Source organism: Thamnophis elegans, chromosome 10, assembly GCF_009769535.1.
Source record: "Thamnophis elegans isolate rThaEle1 chromosome 10, rThaEle1.pri, whole genome shotgun sequence".
NCBI lineage: Eukaryota > Metazoa > Chordata > Lepidosauria > Squamata > Colubridae > Thamnophis > Thamnophis elegans.
The window spans coordinates 17,537,322-17,560,245 of NC_045550.1; the positions used below are offsets into that span (position 1 = coordinate 17,537,322).

The following is a 22,924-nucleotide window of genomic DNA, read 5'->3' on the forward strand; positions in this document are numbered from 1 at the left end:
CCGCCGAGTCACGTGAGCCGAGCTCCGTTTGAACGCCGGTTTCTCGGCCTTGCTTGCTCTCGCGAGCGTTGGTTTCCGTTCTCTGGTTTGTGGTTCGTGGTCGCTAGGATCCGCAGGAAGGCAAGCGCGCGCAGTTTCCGTGAGGCCTTCCGGGAGTAAGGAGAGAAGCCCTTCTGCGTGCGAAAGCCAAGGTGAGAGGCTGCCCTTTTCTCCGTCCGCTTCCCCGATTTCGGCGCAAAGGGAACGGAGGGACGAGCTCTGAACGCCTGCCTCTGTGAGAGCGGGGAGCCGTCTTTGTTCTCCCCCAGTTTTCAGGCCTCTCCTTCTCTTTTCCTGCCTGTATTCTTCGGTGCTTGGCGCATTCTCTCTTCTGCCTAGGCCCACTCCTTGGACTCCCGGGACGGTTAGCCTTCAAGTTTAGCCCAGGAGTAATAATATCCAGGGACAGACGCTTCGGACCCTGTTCCTGGTTTTTAGGTTTATGGGAAAATAGACGTCGTCTTTCCTCCTTCCTTAATCCCTTCCCCCGTATTAAGCAGCTCCTCCGAAAGATGCCTTTGGTTCTGTCTCCCTTGTTTACTTCTTTCTCCCACTGTGTTCTCGGTGGAATCTTTGTTGTCACAGCTCCTGATTTTGTAAGCATTTTTTCCTGCTTTGTTACATACATTTGTAACTTGCTGTACTTAGAAATAATGAAGGGCCTTTAATGCACTTAACTAGGGGGTCACGTTTGTTTTCTATGGAATAAGATTCAGGCATACAGCGTTTAAAATGGGTGCGTTGTTTTTTGCCCTCTCCCCACAAAAAAGTAATTCTGGCTTAAATAAACTTGCAGGTTTATGTGTTTCAGCAAATAGCAGCTAGGTTTGCTATAAAGCCAAATTCGTGAATTATATAGTTATTTTTTCACAGGCAAATCCCCTTTTAAATGATTAATATTAGCTGTATTATTAATTATTAACTATTCATATTAACTATATGTAATAACACTTTAGATGCTGACAATTAACTGCAGCCTCTTTTATCAGTACATAATACTTCAGCTTGGTTTTTACTGATTTTCTATTTCTAATATTTTTATATTTTATCTTTGTCATTACTATAAGGACTATTACTACTACATTCCTGTCTGACATCCGGGTTGAAAGGAAGGACTGCTACATTTTTGTGTTAACTTATAAAAGATTGATGAATTTGATTTGCTACTGGGTTTTATGTTTTCAAAGTGAGCAGTGCTTTTTGAAACAGATGCCTCAGTCCCATCTATTACCTACAGGCTAGTAGAAGAATTGGTGAAAATGAAACATTCCTAGAGACAGAATGCCAGCTTTTTTATCTTTTACTTGTCAGCAACATCAGGAAGGCAATGGTTCCCCACATCTATGATTGGGAAGTAAGGTTTCTATGGATTACACAAAATGCAAGAGTTTTCCTTGCTAGAAACTTAGCATTGGAAGAATGGTGAAATAAAAAGCTTCAGTATTATACATTTAGGATTTCTTACTGAATCTTTGACAAATGACTACACACTATTTTAAATAATGAAAAGCAGGCAATCCAGTGTCTGTCTAAACTTGGGATAGATAGCTTCATTTCTCCAAAGGTTTTGTATTAGAGCTCCTATCATTATGACCCTAGGGGAAAAAATGGATATATAAAGATTCTTTCAACTAATGTGGGAAATATGGAAAACGTGAAGTGTCATTTGACTATGTACAGTGGAGTTGTGAAACAGTCAAAACATTGGATACAAATACATATAATGATGGAAGGAATATTAAAGATTAACATTGAAATAATACCAGAACTTTATGGATAGCCAATTAGGAAAGACTTGTGAGAGATTGGATTTTTACCTGGTAACTGAAGTAAGATTATGAGCAAAGTTTGAAATATGTAGAGTGGAAGAAATGGATTGTCAAGATAATGGAGTTAGCAGAAATGGCAAAATTGATCTGTTTGATCAGGGGTCAGGCAATAATACTTTTGGACTTTTTGTTCAAAACGGTGATTTCCTGATTTCAAAAGGTTAAATATGGGAAGAAAGGAAATACCATGTATCCTTATAGAGCAAGGATTCTCAACCTGTGGGTCGCGACCTCTTTCACAGGGGTCGCCTAAGACACGGGCACACGCTGCCTTCTTCTCTCTGACAGCCGCCTAGTTAAAAAGCCATCCCCCGTGGTGTTGTTCCCTGGGGGGCTCCGCAAAACATCCCAAGACCGATGCCACCACATCTGCCCTCTTCGGGACAGGTCCTCTTCAGAAGGACAAGGCCCCGCTGGTCCCCTTCACGTTTCTCGCCTTCCAGCCGCAGCCCCACGCCATGGAAAACATAGGCGCACACACGCCCCACACAATTACAGCCCGGAGCAGAACCAAAGTCTCTCCCAACTGGCCCTTCCTCCCTCAGAGGGCTTCATGGGGAAGCTTCTGCAGAAGCCTGGATGAGTGAGAACAAGTTCTCTGAGGCTGTAATTGTATGGGGGGGGTGCGCGCCTATGTTTTCCACGGCGTGGAGCCGTGCCGAGGCTCTGCGCAGCTGGTGATGACTCTGGAGCCCATCCCAGATAGTCTCCGGAGTCATCACCAGCTGCGCAGAGCCTCGGCAAGGCTCCACGCCATAGAAAACATAGGCCCGTGCGCACTCCCCCACACACAATTATAGCCTCGGAATCTTCGTTAACGGCGGGAACTTGTTGTCACTTGCCTGGGCTTCTGCAGAAGTTTTCCTCCGAAGCCCTCCAAGGGAGGAAGGGCCAGTTGGGAGAGGGGATTTGGTTGTGCTCTGGACTGTAATTGCACGTGGCATGCACACGCCTATGTTTTCTATGGTGTGGAGCCGCAGCCAGAAGATGAACATGAGGGGAACCAGCGGGGCCATGTCCTTCTGAAGAGGACCTGTCCCTGAAGAGGGGAGATGTGGTGGCATTGGTCTTAGGATGTTCTGCGGAGCCCCCCAGGGAAAAATGCCACTGCCAGGTACTTTTAACCATGTATTTTGGTCCTAAGTCTACTGCTATTGCTATGACTGCAGAATGCTGCAAAAAATCATAAATGCAGGCCAGTTGTTGAATGTTTCAAATGTGATTGGAACACTCAACAAGGTGACCACAGTATGTGTATCTATATGTGTGTGTGTGTGAGTGAGGGAGACAGAAAGTGAGTGAGTGTGAGAGAGAGAGAGAAAGGGGGAGGGTGGGAGCCTATCAAGCAGCACTGTTTTCATTCTAGGCAGAAAATGTTTGTGTATGCAAAAGGCTTTTTATAGACCTACAAATTGGTAGTAGAAAGGTAATTATAGGTTTTGTTTTTGTGGTTATTACCAGAATTAAAAGAATTAGTCTCTTGTAGCCAAATAAATCTATGTCTCTCAAATCTACGTCATATGGAACTTGAGTCTAATTAATGTAAAAATGGATTTTTCTAATATCTTCTGAAACAATGTCTGCTTTACCCATATTTTTCTCTTAAATGTTATTTAATTTTTTTAACAAAGAAGATAAGTTTGTATGTTAAACTTTTGAGCATCTGTATAGTGCTAATAAAACTATTTTATTTCTATTGGGATTTTTAATATTAAATCATTTTTAATCATGTCCAGTTGTAGTTCGAATATCAACATACTGAGGTTGATGTATAAATAACCATACAATAATATATAAATTTATATTATTCTTTCATAATTACTAACTATGCTAATTACAAAGATTTATAGTATTCAGCCTGATAATCTCAATTCATTTTATCTTATGGTCTCAAATACAGAAAAACAAGGGGCTTGAAATAAAATTCTTAATAAATAAATGAATAATATGGCCATTAAATTATACATACAATTAATTTGATTTATATTATAGCTTCTTTTTATTTTTGTAGATGTCAGAAGACCTGGCAAAACAATTAGCTAGTTATAAAGCTCAGTTACAGCAAGTTGAAGCTGCTTTGACAGGAAATGGAGATAATGAAGATTTATTAAAACTCAAGAAAGATTTGCAGGTGAGAACTGAGAAGAAATAAATTTGCTAATTGAATGTTTCCTATATAGAGAAGAGCTCTGTAGAATTGTATTTGACTGCTTCTGAAGACCATCTGCTAGGAGACTAGTGGGTATCTTTGTGAAGTTGGTTAGCCACTAAGAGAGACTGCTGGAGTAGATGGTCCAGAGGTCCGAACTAACAAGGAACTACTTATGTTTTTATGTTTGTTATAGTAGTATCTTAATCAGAATGTGTTCCAAAATAAGATTAAGGCTCAATTAAGTATAAAGTAGTAAATTATTATGTAGATATTAATAACATTTTCTTATTAAATTAGCTTCAGAAGAACTAGGGCTACCATCTGCTTAAAGGGATTGTAGTCTACAATCGCATAAGTATGATTATAAAAATATTTTGAAGTCTAGTTTAGTATTATACATTATACAAAGTATCATTTTAATTTTCTTCTAAGAGCATATTGAAAACACATTTTAAGCTAGTATTTGCCATCTTTCTGACCTATTTTTAATGAGTCATTTTTCACAGTATCTTTCTTGAGTGTTAAAATATCCCCAGTTATACTATCCTACAGCAGTCAGTTAAGCAGGGATTGTTTAATGTGTGATGTGCTTACTAAAGAAAATATATTCAAATGGTAAGATTCTGAAACCACATAGGCTTTGTGAGTTCTTTACATTTTTTTAAATGCTGTGTAGCTTGTATTTCAAAGGTAACTAACATTTGAATTAATTGTAGTTCAACTTCAAGGTGCATAAAACACAGCAGGGTGAGAGTCATAATAGAGTACATTTTTAAAAAAATGAGTAATAGTGAAGACAAAATTATTTAAATATTTTTGTATGAAAATATTCTGTTTATATCCATTTTTGCATCTATTTCTTTTTTCCCCTTTCATTGGGTCAGATTTGATCAATATTTCAAAAACAGTTATTTGACATTTTTTTCATGCACTATAGCCTTTTCCAAACTGTTATCTTTTAGGATCCCTGCTGAAATAAAATTAATTATTTCATTGGAGTTAAAGCTTCGCAAAATATGCCACTTTTAATCATTACAATTTTACACATACATCAATTAAAACAACTTCAATAGAAACCATTGCATTGGAAATAAGCAAAAGGACCCAATAAAATTTAAAGCCTTGTTTTTGATGAGAAGGGTGACTTGTTTGTTTCATAATTGGTAAAAGCTGGGTTTCATTTTGAAAGTAGTCAGTTTAACTCAAAAATTGGGGAAAAGAAGAAAGAAGTAGGTTTGTATTGCCTTAAATCAATTCTGTTACTGTGTTGTTAATGTTTCAATTTTCATAAAGCTGGCAAGTTACAAGTTTCTTTTATATTCTCTCCCAATCCAGTGACATAAGTCCAATATTGACATTTCCCTTTTAGATTTATTCTTGTAAATCTCTCTCCTACTCCTGTAATAGGTCAGAGTTTTGCATAGAAGCCTTGGATCTTCACACCTGGTCAATCCTTCTTTTAAAAAAAATTGCAGTGGGTCATTCACAGCCTCTGGGTTGCACCCCACACTTTAAAAAACACTGGTGTAGATAGGTAGCTCCAACATAGCTGGACCCAACTAGTTGTGGAAAGATTATGTTGTGTACCTTCAGTAGGTAATGATAAGCTGTTAAAATTGCAGGTACAATAGTTTTTTTTATAGATGTTCTATTTAAAACTGTTTTAAAACTTTTTTTACGTTACACACACACACACACACACACACCATATTTTTTCCTCTATAAGATGCACTCCCCCCCCGCCCCAAAAAGTGGACTGTGCTGGTCCTTTGGTGAATAGCAGCCGGGCCACAGTGGTGGACTCCTTTTACAGTGCTGAACCCTGCTTCTTCTGTCTTTGTCATTGCCGTCTCTTCTGTCTCCTTTCCACAGTGCAAGAGTCAAGAGCTGGCTCATGAGAGGACACCTGTCTGTGGTCCTTTCAGGCTCTGCCTGATAATTTTTTTCTTGTTTTCCTCCTCTAAACCTAGGTGCATCTTATAGTCTTATAGTGTGAAAAATATGGTGTGTGTAACGTACATTTAAAAGTTTGGTTATTCCTGCTTTAGCACAGAATCTGGAAATCCCAGTTCTACTACCTATTTTATTGAAGTATGTTTTGTATATATTAAAATTTCTATTTTGCTGCTTCCTAGAATACATAGATATTTTGTGCCTATTTATTTTTAATAAAAAATGTAAAAAAAATCAACCCAGAATACTTTTCTTATTTCTTATTCTTTCTGCTTCTGTTATATTAGCTGAAATATAATGATATGAATACAGAATGAGATATTTATACAAAATTGTTTATATATGAACATAGTGTGATATTCAAATAAAGAAATATTCAAAAAAGGCTAGGCTATGTAATATTTCAGATTCAATTCTAAAGTTACTTAAAAGTCTACGGAGACATGAGTGCCTTTCATTAAAACAAGCAAGTCTTTTCCTAGAAATAGGAAAAGGCCGTTGTTACATGAGTCATGCAGTAGTTGGCAGGTTGACCATATTTTCCTAGTAAAGAGATGCTGCTACTTTAAGGGCTGCAGACGGCTGTATTTGCTATCTCATTGACTTTGGGGCACCTTTTAGGGATTGACTTTGAAATATTGTACTGTAAATAAAGTTTTGTGTCCTTTCAGACTGTTATTATATACACTGCAGTTGGTAAATACTTTTCAAAAGTTGTGGGGATAAGGGAGAGATACTTAATGTTTAAATTGTTGCTTTTTTCTGCCATCAGGAAGTTATAGAACTAACTAAAGACCTCCTTTCAACACAACCTTCAGAAACTCTTGCAAATTCTGATAGTTCTGCGTCTGCCCTCCCCAGTCACACTTGGAAAGTTGGAGACAGATGTATGGCAATATGGAGTGAAGATGGACAGTAAGTGTAGAAAACAAGTTCTGTACAGTTACATGAAATAATACAATTTCATGGTAAGATACTTCCCTTTGGTTTATATTCTCCCCGTCTCCATCATGGTAAACACCAGCTTGGCAAAAATAGTAACGTACAGTCAGTCCTGGTGTCTTTTAAATTATAATTTGTCATCAGCCAGTATAATGACCAAAGTATGGAGAGTACCAAGGTGAGGATGGCTAGTTAAAGGGAGTGCAGGTATAAATATGTATCTTAACAAATAGATTATTTGGGAATATATAGTGTTAGTAAACTCCCAATTTTGCTTAGTCTATAGTCTATATTAGTACAATTTCTAATAAAATTTGGAATACAGTAATGGAGTGATAACACTTTTCATTACTAATTGAGAGGAAAATGCTAAAACTATGATTTGGAGAAAAAAAATGGAGCCATGGGAAAAGTGTAGTGCATATCAGAAGGGAAGAAGCCAAAGAAGAATCTGCTGTCCATGCCAATTTTTCTTTCTTTATAACAAACACATTTTTTTTTAAAATGAGAGGATTGGGCTCAGAAATGGCAGATTACTTTGTTTAATGTTATGTTCATACAGAAGAATGGTACTTAGAAAAATGTCTTCTCTCTGTGTTGCTTTGGCGCCATTATAAGGCTCAGTCCTCCTGCGATTCCCAGGTAGTCCTAAACTTACAACCATTCATTTATGACCATTCAGAATTACAACGGCATAGAAAATAGTGACTTACAACCAGTTCTCATGCTTACAACTGATGTAGACATGTGATCAAAATTTGGGTGCTTGGCAACTGGCATGCTACAGTTGCAGTAACCCAAAATCATGCAACAGTTGCAGAATCCTGGAACCATGTGATCCCCACCTGCACCCTTCCCAATTAGCCTCTGACAAAGTCAATGACAGAAGTCTGATTCACTTAACAACCACATGATTCAGTTAACAACTACAGTGATTTGCTTAACATGTCAAAAAGTTGTAAAATTGGGTATGACTCACTTAACAATTGTCATGCTTAACAAGGGAAATTCTGGTCTCAACTGTGGTCATAAGTTGAGGACTACCTACATTGTAGGGAGCAGACATAGTTGAAGGCATCAAACCAAATCTCTGACAGGAGTATTTCTTTCTCCAAAATAATTAGGGAAGGGAATATTGCAGCTGGAGAGTATTCTTTTTACCCTAAAAGACTCACTTTATGATGGAGTGAGCAAAAGACAAGCTTTGATTCCTGAGCTTAATGCTAATATTAATGAGCTGCCTTTTTAGTGGCATATTGAATTCTTCCATCTGAAGGAAATTACTGTTTTATTCATTTTATTGATTAAATATAATATGCCCTCATCTTGCATCCTTTTCTCTCAACAATAACAATTCTGTTATGTGTTGGTTTCTATTTTTGTTACTTAGATGACATAGTTTCAATGTCCAGTTTCCTTATGGCCACTGAAGTATAGATCGCATTTGCAGTTTCCAAAAGCTGCAGAGAGTAGAGTGTCAAGGGTCACTCTAGTATGTTGAACTAAACTGTTTAGACTTTTGAGATGGCTTAGTCGAATAGGAAAGAAAAATTGGTGCATTGCAGAATTCAAAATGAGAATGACTTGATTTAGGAGCAGCCAAGATTTTTCTGGGGCTGAAATGGGTACCTGAATTTTTTTGAAGCTAAAGAGTCCATTTTGACCAGGAGAATTTCTTCAACCTTAACTAAGATCAGATAGACTGTACAATTCCTCGGGTATTCCTGAGAGCAAAAAAAAAAGGTATTACAGCCAGTTAATCTAGTAGCTAAGGCATCAGACTAGAAACCAGGAGACTGAATTATAGTCCTGCCTTAGGCATGAGAACTGTCTGATTTTGGACCAGTCTCAGTCCAATTCACCTCACAGAGTTTTCATGAGGAAAAAGATAGGAAGGAGGAATATTAGTATGTTTGCCATCTTGAGTTGTTTATAAAATAATAAAATAGAATATAAATAAATTAGGGAAGCAGTATGCAGTTTGGAGTGTGAATTGTACACTTACAAAATACATATATACATATTTTAACGTATGATTATATTAGATTATTTTGAGTGATGTGACAGAAAAAAATTGGATAACCACCTTTATATTATTGCCACTAATAGATCACAATTATTGTCATGATTTTCTTAAGTATGTTCTTTGAATATCGGTAATTCTGTCTTTATTTCTAGGAAGAGATATGTCATTGTGATAATTGTTAATTTAGAGTTTAATAGTGGAATCCTATACATAATTGCTCAGAAATAAATCCTATTTTATTCTATAGGGTTAGTATCAACATGAGTTAACTCATGCTGAGAAAGTAAATGTAAATGAATGCCATAAAAGAATAACTCTCAGAATTACATTGTCTATTTCAATCCACTGTCAATCAGAAATATATTGAAATGTAATCATTGCATGTTTAAATTTTGCAGGGTTGAATCTTAAACCTTTACTCACATGCTTACAGCCATGATATCTTTACAGGTGTTATGAAGCTGAAATTGAAGAGATAGATGAAGAGAATGGTACAGCTGCAATCACGTTCTCAGGATATGGTAATGCTGAAGTCACACCTCTACTCAATTTGAAGCCTGTGGAAGAGGGAAGAAAAACAAAGGAAGATAGTGGCAACAAGCCTATGTCCAAGTAAGTGATGGAAATTGTTTCTATCGTTTATTGCATGGTATCAATCTAAAAAAAGTCCTGCAATTGAAATGTTGATGGGTATTCTCATTCAGAGATTACATATAGATAAGGTTGAAGATAAATATTTTTTTAAAAGAAAAAAGAAATCCAAACCCATGTAGGTGTTCAGGCTATATATGTAGCAGACTGTACTAAGCAGGATAATTTGGGCTGAATTTGGCTGCATGAGACAAAGTAAAATCCCCCTGAATCACCTTCAAATGGGCAGGGGAAGTTTGTGAATTGTTTGCAGAACTGTAAAAGGGCTGCGTTGCTTTGTAATATACAAAGACAACTTGGGGGTGGGGTGAAGTGGAAATGATAGATGTATCATCTAATCATAGGATTTTGTTCATCTGCTGCGGCTCATTTCCACACAGAAACTATGACACTATGGAGGCCTGCAGTGTGTTGTAACTTACATCATTATGTAACATTGGTGCTGTTCTTTTTGCCATCTTCTCTATTCTGCCATAGTGCCAGGTAAACATTGAGACCTGTTGAAGGGCATTCCGTTTGGAAGTTGGTTGCAGCCACCCAAGCAAACTTGTGAAAACTAGTTGTTGCCCACTGCAGTGCATTAATCTTCTCAAAGAGCCATGAGGTTTCCCCTTAGAAAACTCCACTCATAGATCACCGGTTCCTGATATAGGAATCCATTGGCTTTGTCAAGATATGAATGTGAATTGGGAAGAGAAAATCCTTATTGTCACCATCATCACTTCCACCACCTTCCTTTTGTACAGATTTCTTTTTTATTAAATACCTTACAATAAATAGAAGTTGGCAAAATGTAACCAATAGTAAGCTGTTATAATTATAATCACTTTTCTAAAATAAATCAGCATTTAAGGAATCTACCTGTAACTTTTCTACATGTTTCTTTAAAATTAGTTTTCATTATTTCAGTAAACATGTAACAGTGAACAAATATCATGCCATTCTGTAGAGGTGTGAAGAAGTTTCAGCCATTTGTGATTTTTTTTCCTGTTAATCAGTGGACGGCATACGTTTTATATTATTTTTTTGCAAAATCAAAACAGGCATCTACTACTTTGGAACTGTGAATGTGCAGCACCTAAATACAGGATTATGTTGACTGTTCAAATCAGCCTTCTGTATTTTGATCCTGCCTGTGGATAATGGAATTTATTCCAAGTTCAGAAAGATTGGACTATAACAAATGCTATTAACTGTAAGGCTTGTGTTTGCTCTATGGCTGAAGTTTTTTAATAAGAATTTGATGAATAAAAGAAATTCTGTAACACTCAATCAGGATTAAATATTTTCTATACAAAAGTGCTTTAGGCTTGTGAAAAAATGTACTTACCTTGGAACAAATTTTGAATTAGTTCTAGAGTTGTTCCATTTGCAAGAAGTAACTGACTAGTTTCAGCTGACTTCTAAAAGAGCTTTGTTAGTAGTGTATGAAAGTAGGATTGCTGTGCTTTATTGAAACTTGCAATGCACAGATTGCTTTACAGAAGGAATGACAGCACTCTCTGCAGCTGGAGAATGAAATAGGCGTGGACAGCTGAAGCCCATTGTACTGAGTTTGTCTTTACATTCACCTAGTCCAAGGTGAGACTCTCTTAATGAGTGTATCCTTGCTTTTGTCTACGTGTCTGAGAATAAAAGTGAATTTATAACAAATTAGGTTAGGTAACTAGGTTATGAACTACCTAAGTAACCTTCAGTGATATTTTACTTTTTAGAAAAGAAATGATTGCTCAGCAACGAGAATATAAAAAGAAGAAAGCTTTGAAAAAGGCCCAGCGTATCAAAGAACTAGAACAAGAACGAGAAGATCAGAAAGTCAAATGGCAGCAGTTCAACAATAGAGCATATTCAAAAAACAAAAAAGGCCAGGTATGTATCTTAGTGCATTGGAGGTATAGAGTTATGACAACCAGGTTGCTGTGATGGTCACTAGGCTGGAAACCGGATCGTGACTCTTAGTTTTGTCTTAGGCACAAAGAGCCAACTAGGTGACTTTGAACCAGCCATTTTCTTTCAGCCTTATAAGAAAGAAATGACAAATCATTTCCTGAAAATCTTTCCAAAAGAAATATAGAGATTTCGTAATAGCATTTTTTTCATACTTTTACCAGTTTGGGGTAATTTGCAATTTTACAAGATAAATTAATAGAAAAGTTAAAGATGCAGGATTATAAAGCTTTAGGGTAAAGAGGTAAGCAAAATATTTTGAATTCCAGTAGTTCTGAGACTAAAATAGATGTAGTGATCACCCCAGAGTTATTTGGTATTTAGAATAGCTCTGTAGTTTGAATTTGAACCTGTTATTTTGAGTTCAGAATATTTCCAAAATAATCAAAGGAACCTGTTCACAGAACATTTTTAATTTGAAATGTTTTGCATGACAAGGCTTTTATTCTGTTATAATCCATAATGATGTTTTGTGTATCTCAGATTGTTAAGTTTTTTGTGGCCCAGTGAAATATAATTTAATCAATCTCTTTGCATAAAAATAAGCCAAATAGATAAATGTATATGATTCAGGAATGCTTAATCACTGATCAACTACATTATTAATATAGTAATTATTATTTGTTGCATTTTGAAAGTAATTAAAGATGTATTTTTAATTTGTTCCATAGGTAAAGCGGAGCATCTTTGCTTCTCCTGAGAGCGTTACAGGAAAGGTTGGCGTTGGGACTTGTGGAATTGCAGACAAACCTATGACACAGTATCAAGATACATCAAAGTATAATGTCAGACATTTGATGCCCCAGTAATTAAGGGGGAAATTGTCATATTTGCAGGGCTTTACATTTATCTTTTTATTGTTATATTTTTCTAACAGTAAACAATTGGTGCATAATGAAAATGGTGTTGCCATCACTTGGCTTTTGCTGGTACAAGCCTTAATTATTACAGATATTCAGATGACCCCGTTATTGTTCTAAGATTTTGTATAGATATGCACAAGTTAGTGTATTGAAGGAATGCCCTTTGCAATATTTTGAAGCCTTCAATCTGATTCAGTGTCTTTGCTCAGGCACATACTAAGAATACTGCCAAGCAAACAAGGATATAATAAAGTAATTATCCCATAGTTTTGTTCTGTTTGATGTCTAACAGTCCTGTTACCTTCCTACAAGAGCACTATTGTTTTTTTATTTGTTCAGAAATAATTCAGTTGAAATATTTATTGGGATTTTACTCTGATTAAATATAGACTGGAATGTGCTGATAGGAAGGGTTTTTCATCTGAAAAAGCAAAACCCTATACCTACAATCTTGGAAAAGATAGCTAAACAGAATTTATGCTTAACAATGACTGTTTCCTCAAGACGAGGGTTTGGTCCCAAATCACACATCCTTTCATTAGTGCTGTGTGATTATCCAATGGTTTAACTAGTATCAAAATGTATCATAACTTCCTAAGTCAGTCCAAACCTGTTACAAGAACTTGGAGATTCCCCCACCCTAACTACATATGAGACCTTAATATTGAGTATGGAGTAGCTTAGAAACCTGCCAAACATTTTGTTTTAGTTAAAAAAAACTCATGAGTGACAGTGAGTTTTCTTTTCTCTCTGTGGAGTGAAAAATATTAGGAACTGTATTGCGTTTCTAAAGACCAAATTTTGTAAGTCTGGAAAAAAGCAGGATATCTCTTTAGAAAGAAACATGCTTAGCACTGGCAAACTGGAAAGTATATTTATAGAAGTTAAGGTTAATAAGGATTTAGTTATGAGCTGCCTACGTTTTCCTCAATAATTTTCAAGGATGGACTAGCACTTTAAAACTGGGAGATATGAATTATACATTTGTAAGTTATTTCCATTGAAAATTTAATGGCTTATTGTGATGCAGTAATTTAACATACTGCGAAGAGTCATTTACTGCTTACTCAGTTTTACAGTTGATCCAGCTATACTTAAGTATAGTTGGTGTTGTCTCCCAATAATGCCACAATCCATCTGTATTTAGCTGAACATTCTTGATTTTATCTGGAAAACCATGTGTAAATGTTCAAGCATTCTTGTCTCTTCTGGATGAAATTGCTTCCCTTCGCTGTGTGTAATGCTTAGGGTAGTAATGACATCTTTTAATCTTGCAAATGTGTTTGAGAGAAAAAGTTAATGTATAGCCCTGTATACAGTGTAGATAAATATTTTTGTAAAATATGGTGTTAATGAACAAGAGTGAATTTAGTTATTACTCTTATTAAATAATTCAGAAGTAATTCTTGCTCATTAATCTGGCCGTCATTGCTTATGTCTGTTACATTGTAGTTCCCTTTTGTAATTTGTTTTCTGAATTAAAATCAGGTAACATCAATACTTGTTGATACATTCATTAGTGAAAGTCTGCCAGTTTATCTGCATTTAAATCCCTAACTAATAGATTATAATCCACCTATAGATTCTTCCCTTCAGCAAAAAGGTAAAATAATTTTTATTACTGTGTTGATCTGAGTTTTGTATGTAACTTTTATTAAAATAAAGTGTTTAAAATCTGTTTGCTATGTCCATAAAACCTTGTTAAAATGATTTAATAGAAGTTGATTTAGCATCACTAAAGTGGAGGAGAAATGGGTAATCCTGGTAGATTTTACCATTTATGAGGAAAATGCTCTTATAAAGGTATCATATGGCCTGGACCTGACTATATTTTGAGCCTTTGGGTACTAACTGAACAACATAGTTGCAAACTTTGTGTTATAAAATATTTTATGGATAAATAAGTACCTTCTTTATTTGGGAAAAGTAGTTTTTGAAATACATAGCGCTAGAATTGTTGGAAAAGAACAAACACAGCTGAATTCACGAAAGGAGCTTAGGTTCTGAGTCTAACTAATTCTTATATCCAGAATAGGTCTTGAGCTATTGCTTCTTTACAAAATTTTGTTATATCTTAGAAACCACTTCAAAAGCAACTTGTGATTCATCATGAAATTTGCTCCTCTGAGAATGCTGGGGGAAAACTAACTTGCAATTAATCTGTTTTATAGATGTTGAGCATGCAACCCAACATAGGCAGGAGCGTCCAGCACAGATGCTGCTGCACCCATGTGAAATGCTACGTTGTAATTCTCAAAGCATTGAGCACTGGATTTAAGCACTGTTGTGTTTTGGGAACTTCTATTAATATAGGTGATACCAGAAAGTAGAAAAGTAACAAACTTGTTTGAAATAAAAGGTCATAAAATTTATTTATATATTTAAACAAGTTAATATAGATGGCCACAAACAAAAGAATTGTGTTTACAATGATGAAAATGCAACAGTGTTGTCAGCACCGTCCCTGCACCATTACAGATAGAGAGATGCAATCAGCATTTCGGTATTGTTTTATAGACTAGCACTGGTCAATCTGCTTATTAAAGATTTATTGGGATGTTTTGTAGCTGTCAAATCCTCAAAATACCAGTTGGCTATAGAGTCAATATATAACTGCCATAGTTCAGGAAGTTCAAGGGAATTGAAACAATGATAGAAGACACGTTAAAAATGAGCTTGCACTGAAGTTCATACGTGGTCAAAATGTGCAGTATTTGTTCAGGATACATTTGTTTAAGATTGGAATTGCATTTTTAGACTAGTGCAATATCATAGTACTATGTAGAATCACAGCACCATGTGATTTACCCCTTTAAAGATTGCAAAAGAATTCCATAATGTATTAAAAACTGAAAAAAAATCCTGATTTTTTTTTCCTTCTGATAAATATCTGAATAACATAGTGGCACAACCCTAATTTTTGCATTAGATACATGTTAACATAATATAAGATAAAATGTGTGCATTAGATTTAAGGTCCTGCATTGTATTTACTTTCCGTCATTATAACTGCAAATTATTGCTAGTAAGATTATATTGCAATTTCATTAGCTTGTTTAAGTAGCAAAACAGTAAAAGTTTTTTTTTTTGCTAGGAATCAAGAAAACATCTTGGAGTTTTCCAACTAAGATGTCATACTAGAATTATATCCTTTGCTATGAGTAGGTTTCAACATAACAAGCAGGGTTTATGTACTTCAGTTTAGCAAGAATAATCTTTACAAATCCAGGATCTACATGGTGTGGTAGTTGAGGAAAAGAATACATGGAAAGTAATTTCTAGCAACTGTGATTTTAAAAAGCAAGTTAATGGAAGTAAATGCAGAATTGTGCACCAGCTAATTTCAATAAAAACATTGTCAGCACTGCCAGAGTAATTTTGTCTGTAAAAATATCTTGCTATTTATTGGAATTACATATTTATTGTAATAGATAAACATTTTATACCTACATGATGCTAGCTTGCATCCACTTGATATGTACTCCAAATGGAGCTTAATAAGCAATTTAAAACAGCCAGCAAGCTACCATGGAGAAAAAAAACCCTGCATATATTGACCTCATTATGACCAATTGCAGCTTTGTATACTCTCCCTTAATAAATTAGCTGAAATTGGTAGTGTTAGATACAGTAAATTGGCTTTCAACTTCCTGACTTGTATGTAACGTGTATTTAAGTACTATTAGCAAGTAGCCTAATGAAGCTCCTTCATGGGGGTTTAATAATTTTATTATTCTATATTTTTAGGGATCATTGTATTTGGTTTCTTAAGTTTCTTTTGCTGCTAGAAATAAAATATAAATACAGTGGTTAGAATTAAGGATATTCAAGTTATTTGTAGTCATAGGGTCTTACCCTGTTGGTCTTTATTTGCCTTATTATTTCAACTTTTATAGATACCCTAAATAAAAGTACAGATTGAGTGAACTGATCAATGCATGCCATAGACTCAAAGTAATAACCACTAGAAAATCCTGCCATTTCTTCAGACCATTTCTGCCACACTATTGTTAATAAATTCAACCTTTGGCATAACACAGGATAGTAATTATTTTTGAAAGCTTCTAAAGGCAGAACCATTGACTCATATCTCAAAAAAGTGATCAGTGTATTTTTAGTTACTTTGTCCAGTGCTAATATGAACTGGCCCTGAGATAGAACATTTCAAAACAAAACCCTGTATTGTACGTGTTATTGCAGGATGGGGAAGAATACCAAAGATATAGCAATATCTGAAGCACAGGGAAGCATTTACATAATAAAGTGAGGTACTTCCAACTGATATTATCTAGAACTACTTTAGTATACTGTATTTGTGTCTTAGCTATTTTTGAAAAGATGTGCACGACGTTTAAGGGATCTTTAGAATTCATTAAAAAAAACGTTTTAGCACGTTAAGCATTCTTTATATGTTTTCTGATTTAACCAGCTAAATAATAAAATCATGAGTCTTCTTAGTAAAATAGCTGCAAATAATAATAATAATAATAATAATAATAATAATAATAATAATAATAATGCTGGTAATGCTGACATTTTTTTAAGCATTCCTTTTTTTGTAAGGAAATGTCAGCCAGTGTACACAAAGAAATAAACTCTTCCAAATTATGTTTTGGATACCGGTAGATATTATATTTACCAATTGATGTAGGACAGGTACTCTTCAATTTACGACCACAATTGGGAACAGTACTTTTATCACTAAGCAATAAATGAGTTGCATCTGATTTTAAACCTTTTCGCTGTGGTAATTAAGCAAATATATCTTCCCTCTTGACTTTGCTTGCTGGAACCCCCTGGGAACGTTGCAAAGGGTAACCATATGACCCCAGAATGTTATAGTTGTCCTATATAAGTGCTGGTTGTCAAGTGTCCAAATTTTGCTTACATGACTGTATGAACACTGCAATGGTGTGAGAACCAGGTGTAAGTCACTTTTCAACGCCAGCATGACTTTGCTTAGTCTTAAATAAATAGTCATAAGGTTAAAAACTACCTGTTCAGAGTGAGATAAACAGAATGGATATGTCTGAATGAAAAGTGATTTAACTATTGCTTCCAGTTAAGCCTGTTTAATAAATTCCTAAAAAGTATTGACCTGATTAACATATACTAAATGTTTCTGCTTTCTGAAGCCTACTTATTTGTCTTTGCTTCTTTTATTTCATATAAGTATGCAACCCTATATCCACTTTTTGGTATATGCCCAACTGAATTGGTATATGGATATAAGTGAATTCCCCCACTCTTCTGTACAAGGAGACTGAAGAGAAAGAAAATAAAAGTAGCCAAGACAGGTTTCAGGCTTCTAAAAATCAGAACTTTTAAATAATTAAACTTGTTGGTAAAACAAGTTACAATATCCTAGAATTTAGCAAAGTTAAAAAGTTAAATTTAGCCCGCTAGTTTGATCCAAGAAACCATGAAGGAAAAAGTACTCAAATAGCCTGCATTACATAGTAAATAAACCCTTCCTTTGACTTATTTTTGAAGTAAGAGACGAATTTTTCATTTGGACTCTTATAATTTATCTAATAAACTGAAGTTTTTACTGCAAATTATACCATTCACAAAAATTGACACAAATGATGTAAATTTAGATACAGCGGATACCTCTCCAAATAATCAATAAAAAACATCCAATATACATATTTAAATAAAATATATATAAATTCTGTTTCAGTCTCGTAAATTTTCACTTAGTAGACCTAGAAATACAAAACATCTCTGCCTGAATCAGTGTAAGCCATTTTACTTACCATAAGTGAAAATTTAATAACTCTATAGGAATCCTGGTTTTCTTTTTGAATGTAACAAGTATAAATGCCCTCTTTTGCATCTTTATTTTTCATTAAAATACAGAATCATTCTTCTCATATACACAGTATTGCCAAGTAGAAGATAAGGGCACAGATTTGGAATGATGTATCAGTGAATGTGACTTTCAGATCATACTAGAATGGCTGTCTGAACTGCTTATTATAAAAGCATAACATGTAAGAGAATAGCATTTCTTATTTAGCCTTTTGAGGTGGCTAACATCAAGATACATAGATGATTTTGAAATAGTGGCATTTTTTTTATTTCCAAAGCTAATGCCACCTTCCGAAGAGATTTTCCAAAGCAGAAAAATAGGGTTTGCCTCAAACTGCCCTGCTTGGATGCTGATACAACCACTCCCATTATATAAAAAAAATACCCTGCATTTTAAATGCAAAAGTGTATACAACCTCATGTCTGAATCTAAGGCTTAATTTGATGCAGATACAAATGGGAGTAAGTCCCATGGAGCATAGCGGGATTTATCTCTTAAGTAAACTTGCATAGGATTATATTCCAAACGAGAATCCAATTTTTGTATGGTGGAAAAAATAATATACAAGGTTGTGAATTGAAGATAAGGAACAAGTATAACACCCCAAAACAAAAGGATAATGAAGGCTATGGTTTTACATTTATGAAAAATATATAGTATGTCCTTGCAATAAATTATGACAGGCTGCAGTACATCCTACTTAATAAATGGTATAACACTTTTTTCCCACTTTGTAAAATGGAAAGAGTATTATTTCCAGAGATGTCTATCTGGATTATAGTTTCTTATTTACCAAGTCAAATACATCAAAGAAAGTTATGAACAGAACAGAGTTGGAAGGGACCTTGGAAGTCTTCTACTCCAATCCCCTACTGAGGCAGGAACCCCTATACCATTTCAGACAAATGGATGTCCAATGACATAAGGTGACTGATTAAACGGTTTTGCATTAGGACTAAACATAATTTATTGGGAATGAATTGGTGCAGAATCATTTTTACATGATCTTAATTTAAGATCGTATTAATCAAAGCTGTGCATTCTTTGACGCACACTTTTCAGACTTTACGTCAAGGCTGTTCCTTCAGCCTTTTCCTGAAATGATTTTCTCAATGCAAGGCTTCTCATCCCGTTCCTGCTTTTCCCCTGTATTGATAGTGTGTTACAACTGATTATCCAGCCTTTCTAGTTCTAACACACTAAGACCCAGTGGGATAGTGAAGACACCATTAAAATTTGAAGTCAGGTCTTTCTGCTTCGAGAAAACACACACTTTTAAGTAAGTTTCTGCAGCTGAATTCACAGAAACAAGTTTATTTTGCTGGGATAAGAAATCGTAGATTGGGAGTGACAGCTCATTTGAATTTTCAGCTATCATTCTTGCCATCCCACCAAATTGTACTAAGACAACTAGCCATATTTAATAGGCTTCAGAATTATAAAAAGTTCTTACTCTTACTCTTTACTCTCATTAACTAAAACTAACAATTCCTATATCAGCCACTAGAGGGAGAGGTTACCATATAAACTGGTGTTACTTAGTAGTTTTAGTTCCATAGGAGAGATGTGTAACTGCAACCAGATTTTAATGAACATAAGAATTAAAACCCCAGCTATGAACACACTATAAAACCTGGCAGCATGATGTCTCTAATACATGACACAGGTCCTAAAGTGGTACGTTATACAATATAATAATAGCTCTGGGGTAAATGCCTAACACATTGGAGTTAAATCACACAACATAACAGTACTAAGACAAGATCTACAGGAGAAGTAATTTGGGGTATCTAATCACATGGCCAATGGAGGGTTTTTTTCAGGCACAAACAACATGAGTATTCTAAAGTCTCATGAGTGACCAACATGGCAGAACAAACGTATTTCAGATACAGAAATGTTTAATGGTATTAAAGTGCTACTATTAAGCAGAAACATATGCTAACATTTAAACACAATTCCACTGTACTGCTAAATGAGGTTATTTTGTTTTATTTTTTTGTCACCCAGTCCTATCTAAACAATAAAATTAAAGATCTACAGGACTGAAATTAACAACCAGTAATTATAATCAGCAATAAGTTATGAGTTTATAAAGCATTTTTTTTTACTTTTCAGTTTTTTCCCTTAGTAATTGGGGAACAGGCAAATTACTACCCCTCCCAAACAATATTCTCAAATAAGTGTCATAGATGAAGTCTCAAAATAAAGAATAAAGTTTAAACTGGGTAAAGGAACAGTAATAAGTATCTCTGTGGTTAAAAAGCTTAAAGAAAAGCAAAGACCTCAAAGTGCAGGTTAGAAAGTTCAAAATAAAAACAATGATAAAAACATTGGATACAATCTTATTCTTTAACTGCAAAACAACAGTTTCTGCTCAGGAGAAATTGGAATCAACCTAGCAGATTGTTAAATTGAGATGCTTCTTAGCTATGAACCCAAGATTATATTAGGAATCCAGGTACCAAAGTCTGCAAAGGGAATCCAAAAGGTAGAGCCATAAAACCCAAGAAGGAGTCCCTGTTCCTCTTGTGCATGGCAGCAGGAAAACAAGTCCCTTTCAATTGGTGTTAATTATAAAAGGTTTGCAAGATCATGTCTAGGAGATCTAAAAATACATTGTCACGTGTAGGTTATCTCACCCAAACAACTTTTACAAAGCTTTATCAAAATAATTTGCAAAAGAAAAAAAAGGTAACTGTGGCTCAGAATGGAGTCTTGTGTCTTTTTTGCACATCATCACTTGTTTTACAGGCTGGTCTGTCTCTCGCCCTCTAACAGGAGAATCATTCTAATTCAGCCACTGAATCCAGACCATGGTTGCACCTGTGGTGGCTGCTACAACTCAATAATCTAGTGGTAAAATCGTATAGCCCAAGTTTTTTGCCTTGAAACCAAGTCCAGCTGAAACATTGAGCTATAAGCAGAACATCTTGCTATTATTACATTTCTCAGATGGTAATGATTAAAGATGGCTGGAGATACCCAGTTAATAAAAGATGCTGACTGGACTAACTTTTGCTGGTGAAGCTACAGGAAAACTATTTAGCTGCTTAGTTATATTGAAGAAAAAAAATAAAAAAAATCATTGATGGAATTTAAAGAAATTTAAAATGGAGCTTTAAAAAAAACCCTTCAAAGTATTGTGCAAATGCATTGGAAGTGGTTCATCCAATGAACTATATCACCTTGGCTACTTTTTCCCATTATTTGGGAAAAACATACAGCTATCCCAGATATGCTAGATTATCATAGATATTGGACATACTTTATATTATTTATTATTAGCACCACAAGGGTCTTATAACAAGTTTGTTAAGTTTGAACATAAGGAGGGGGAACCCCCCCCCCAATGGTGACAAATTAAAAAGCAAGCACCTGAACAGCCAAGTTTCCCATCCAATCCATCTTTCAATATAGGTATCCACTGCTGATGGAAAAATCTCAGTCCAGCTATATGTAACTGGAACGGTGTCCTGAATTTGAAATTAACTGAAGTTTAGCACTAAGTCAAAAAATTTGGGTTATGGTCAGATAAAGACTAATTGGTTCCCCTGCTAGGTCCCCACTCTTCCATGGACCCATGGAGCTATTCTAAAGTTGTGTCTGTCCAAGCTTAGCTGTTGAAGGGTGGGTTGGGTAAGAAAAATACTGTATCTTGAGAGCTCTGCCAAATGAAACTCAGTTGCTCCAAAGAAACCAGTTGCTCTGCTCTAGCACCAGGCTCTAGGAAGTGAAGGAGAGCTTGACACTAGCGCTGGAGTAACCCTCATCGCTCCCAATGCTCTGCAAGCTGCTGTGATCATCAATGTCACTCGTACTGGTTGTGCTGATATCATCCACGTCTCCATGGGAGAACTCTGTGCTTTCCACATCCACTTCAATTTCTTCTGGGGGGGGAAAAAAAAGAGCCTCAAGTTAGTATCAGAGCAAGTTTATTTAAGACCATCCCTGCCTGAAGAATCTAGATCGGGGTGTCAAACCCGCTTGCATTGCGGGCCTTATTGTGACCTATAGTGATGTTTTTTGCCTTTGTGGAGCTTGGGTGGGCATGGCCTGCACAGGCCATCTCTGGTCACCACTTTGACAGGCCTGATCTAGGTTTATTCCAGCAATGTCCTGAGGAGTTATTGTACAGTTGTGTGGTGAAATCTTTGAAAAAAAATGAAGAACAAAAGAGAGAAAAGTGCATTGTGATATTGATAAGAATTTTGAAAGAATTACAAGAGATTGGATTGCACTCATTTTTACAAATTAGTATTAATAGCCAGTTATCATTTGATTACTAATTCAATATTTATAACTAGTCACTGTGCCTTGGATTAAAATGATAAATACTAATTCAATATTCTATACATGAATAGGCCTCTCATGCATCCACTCAAACAGATTTCTCATTCTACATTAAGGAACATTACTGCAAACCAAGATAGATTTGCTGGTCATATAATAAAACTTCTTTGAGTATTTGAAGTTTTAAAGTTCCACATTAAGGATTTGAAGAAGTAATGTAAAGTAACAGATGATTATAGAATGAAATCATGGATCATTGGGATTGTTTGTGAAACAGGAAGGATAGTGTTGCCTAAATTCTCTTAATTAACTGAGTTTTCTATCCCAGTAAAACTTTCACCTCTGTTGTTGCAATGTCGTCTAGCTCTCTCAAAGGTATTCTGGATCTATGTAGTCCCAGAGGTATTGTAGGCC

At 35.4% G+C, this 22,924-nt stretch overlaps 2 protein-coding genes and 1 long non-coding RNA gene across 7 annotated transcripts in view; 1 reads left to right on the forward strand and 2 right to left on the reverse strand.

Moving 5' to 3' along the window:
• The first annotated feature begins 43 nt into the window (after positions 1-43).
• SMNDC1 (survival motor neuron domain containing 1) lies at positions 44-15,742 on the forward strand. Its single transcript, XM_032225518.1, has 6 exons — positions 44-191; positions 3,880-3,999; positions 6,746-6,888; positions 9,392-9,553; positions 11,308-11,461; positions 12,211-15,742. The coding sequence occupies exons 2-6, from the start codon at positions 3,880-3,882 to the stop codon at positions 12,346-12,348; spliced, it is 717 nt and encodes a 238-aa protein (XP_032081409.1). The 5' UTR covers positions 44-191; the 3' UTR covers positions 12,349-15,742.
• On the reverse strand, positions 8,293-9,451 carry LOC116514081. The gene is made up of 2 exons (XR_004256072.1): positions 9,365-9,451; positions 8,293-8,639 (listed from the first exon to the last, which is right to left on the reverse strand). It is a non-coding gene; the product is annotated as an uncharacterized LOC116514081 (long non-coding RNA).
• The window catches only part of MXI1 (MAX interactor 1, dimerization protein), an 86,934-nt gene continuing 77,955 nt past the window's right edge, over positions 13,946-22,924 (reverse strand). For 4 of the 5 annotated variants that reach the window (XM_032225513.1, XM_032225515.1, XM_032225517.1 and 1 more), the window contains one exon: positions 13,946-22,107. In XM_032225513.1, coding sequence (XP_032081404.1) covers positions 21,944-22,107 — 164 coding nt within the window. In that variant the 3' untranslated portion in view covers positions 13,946-21,943. The remainder of the gene's footprint in view (positions 22,108-22,924) is intronic. The other variant, XM_032225514.1, reaches the window with a different exon arrangement.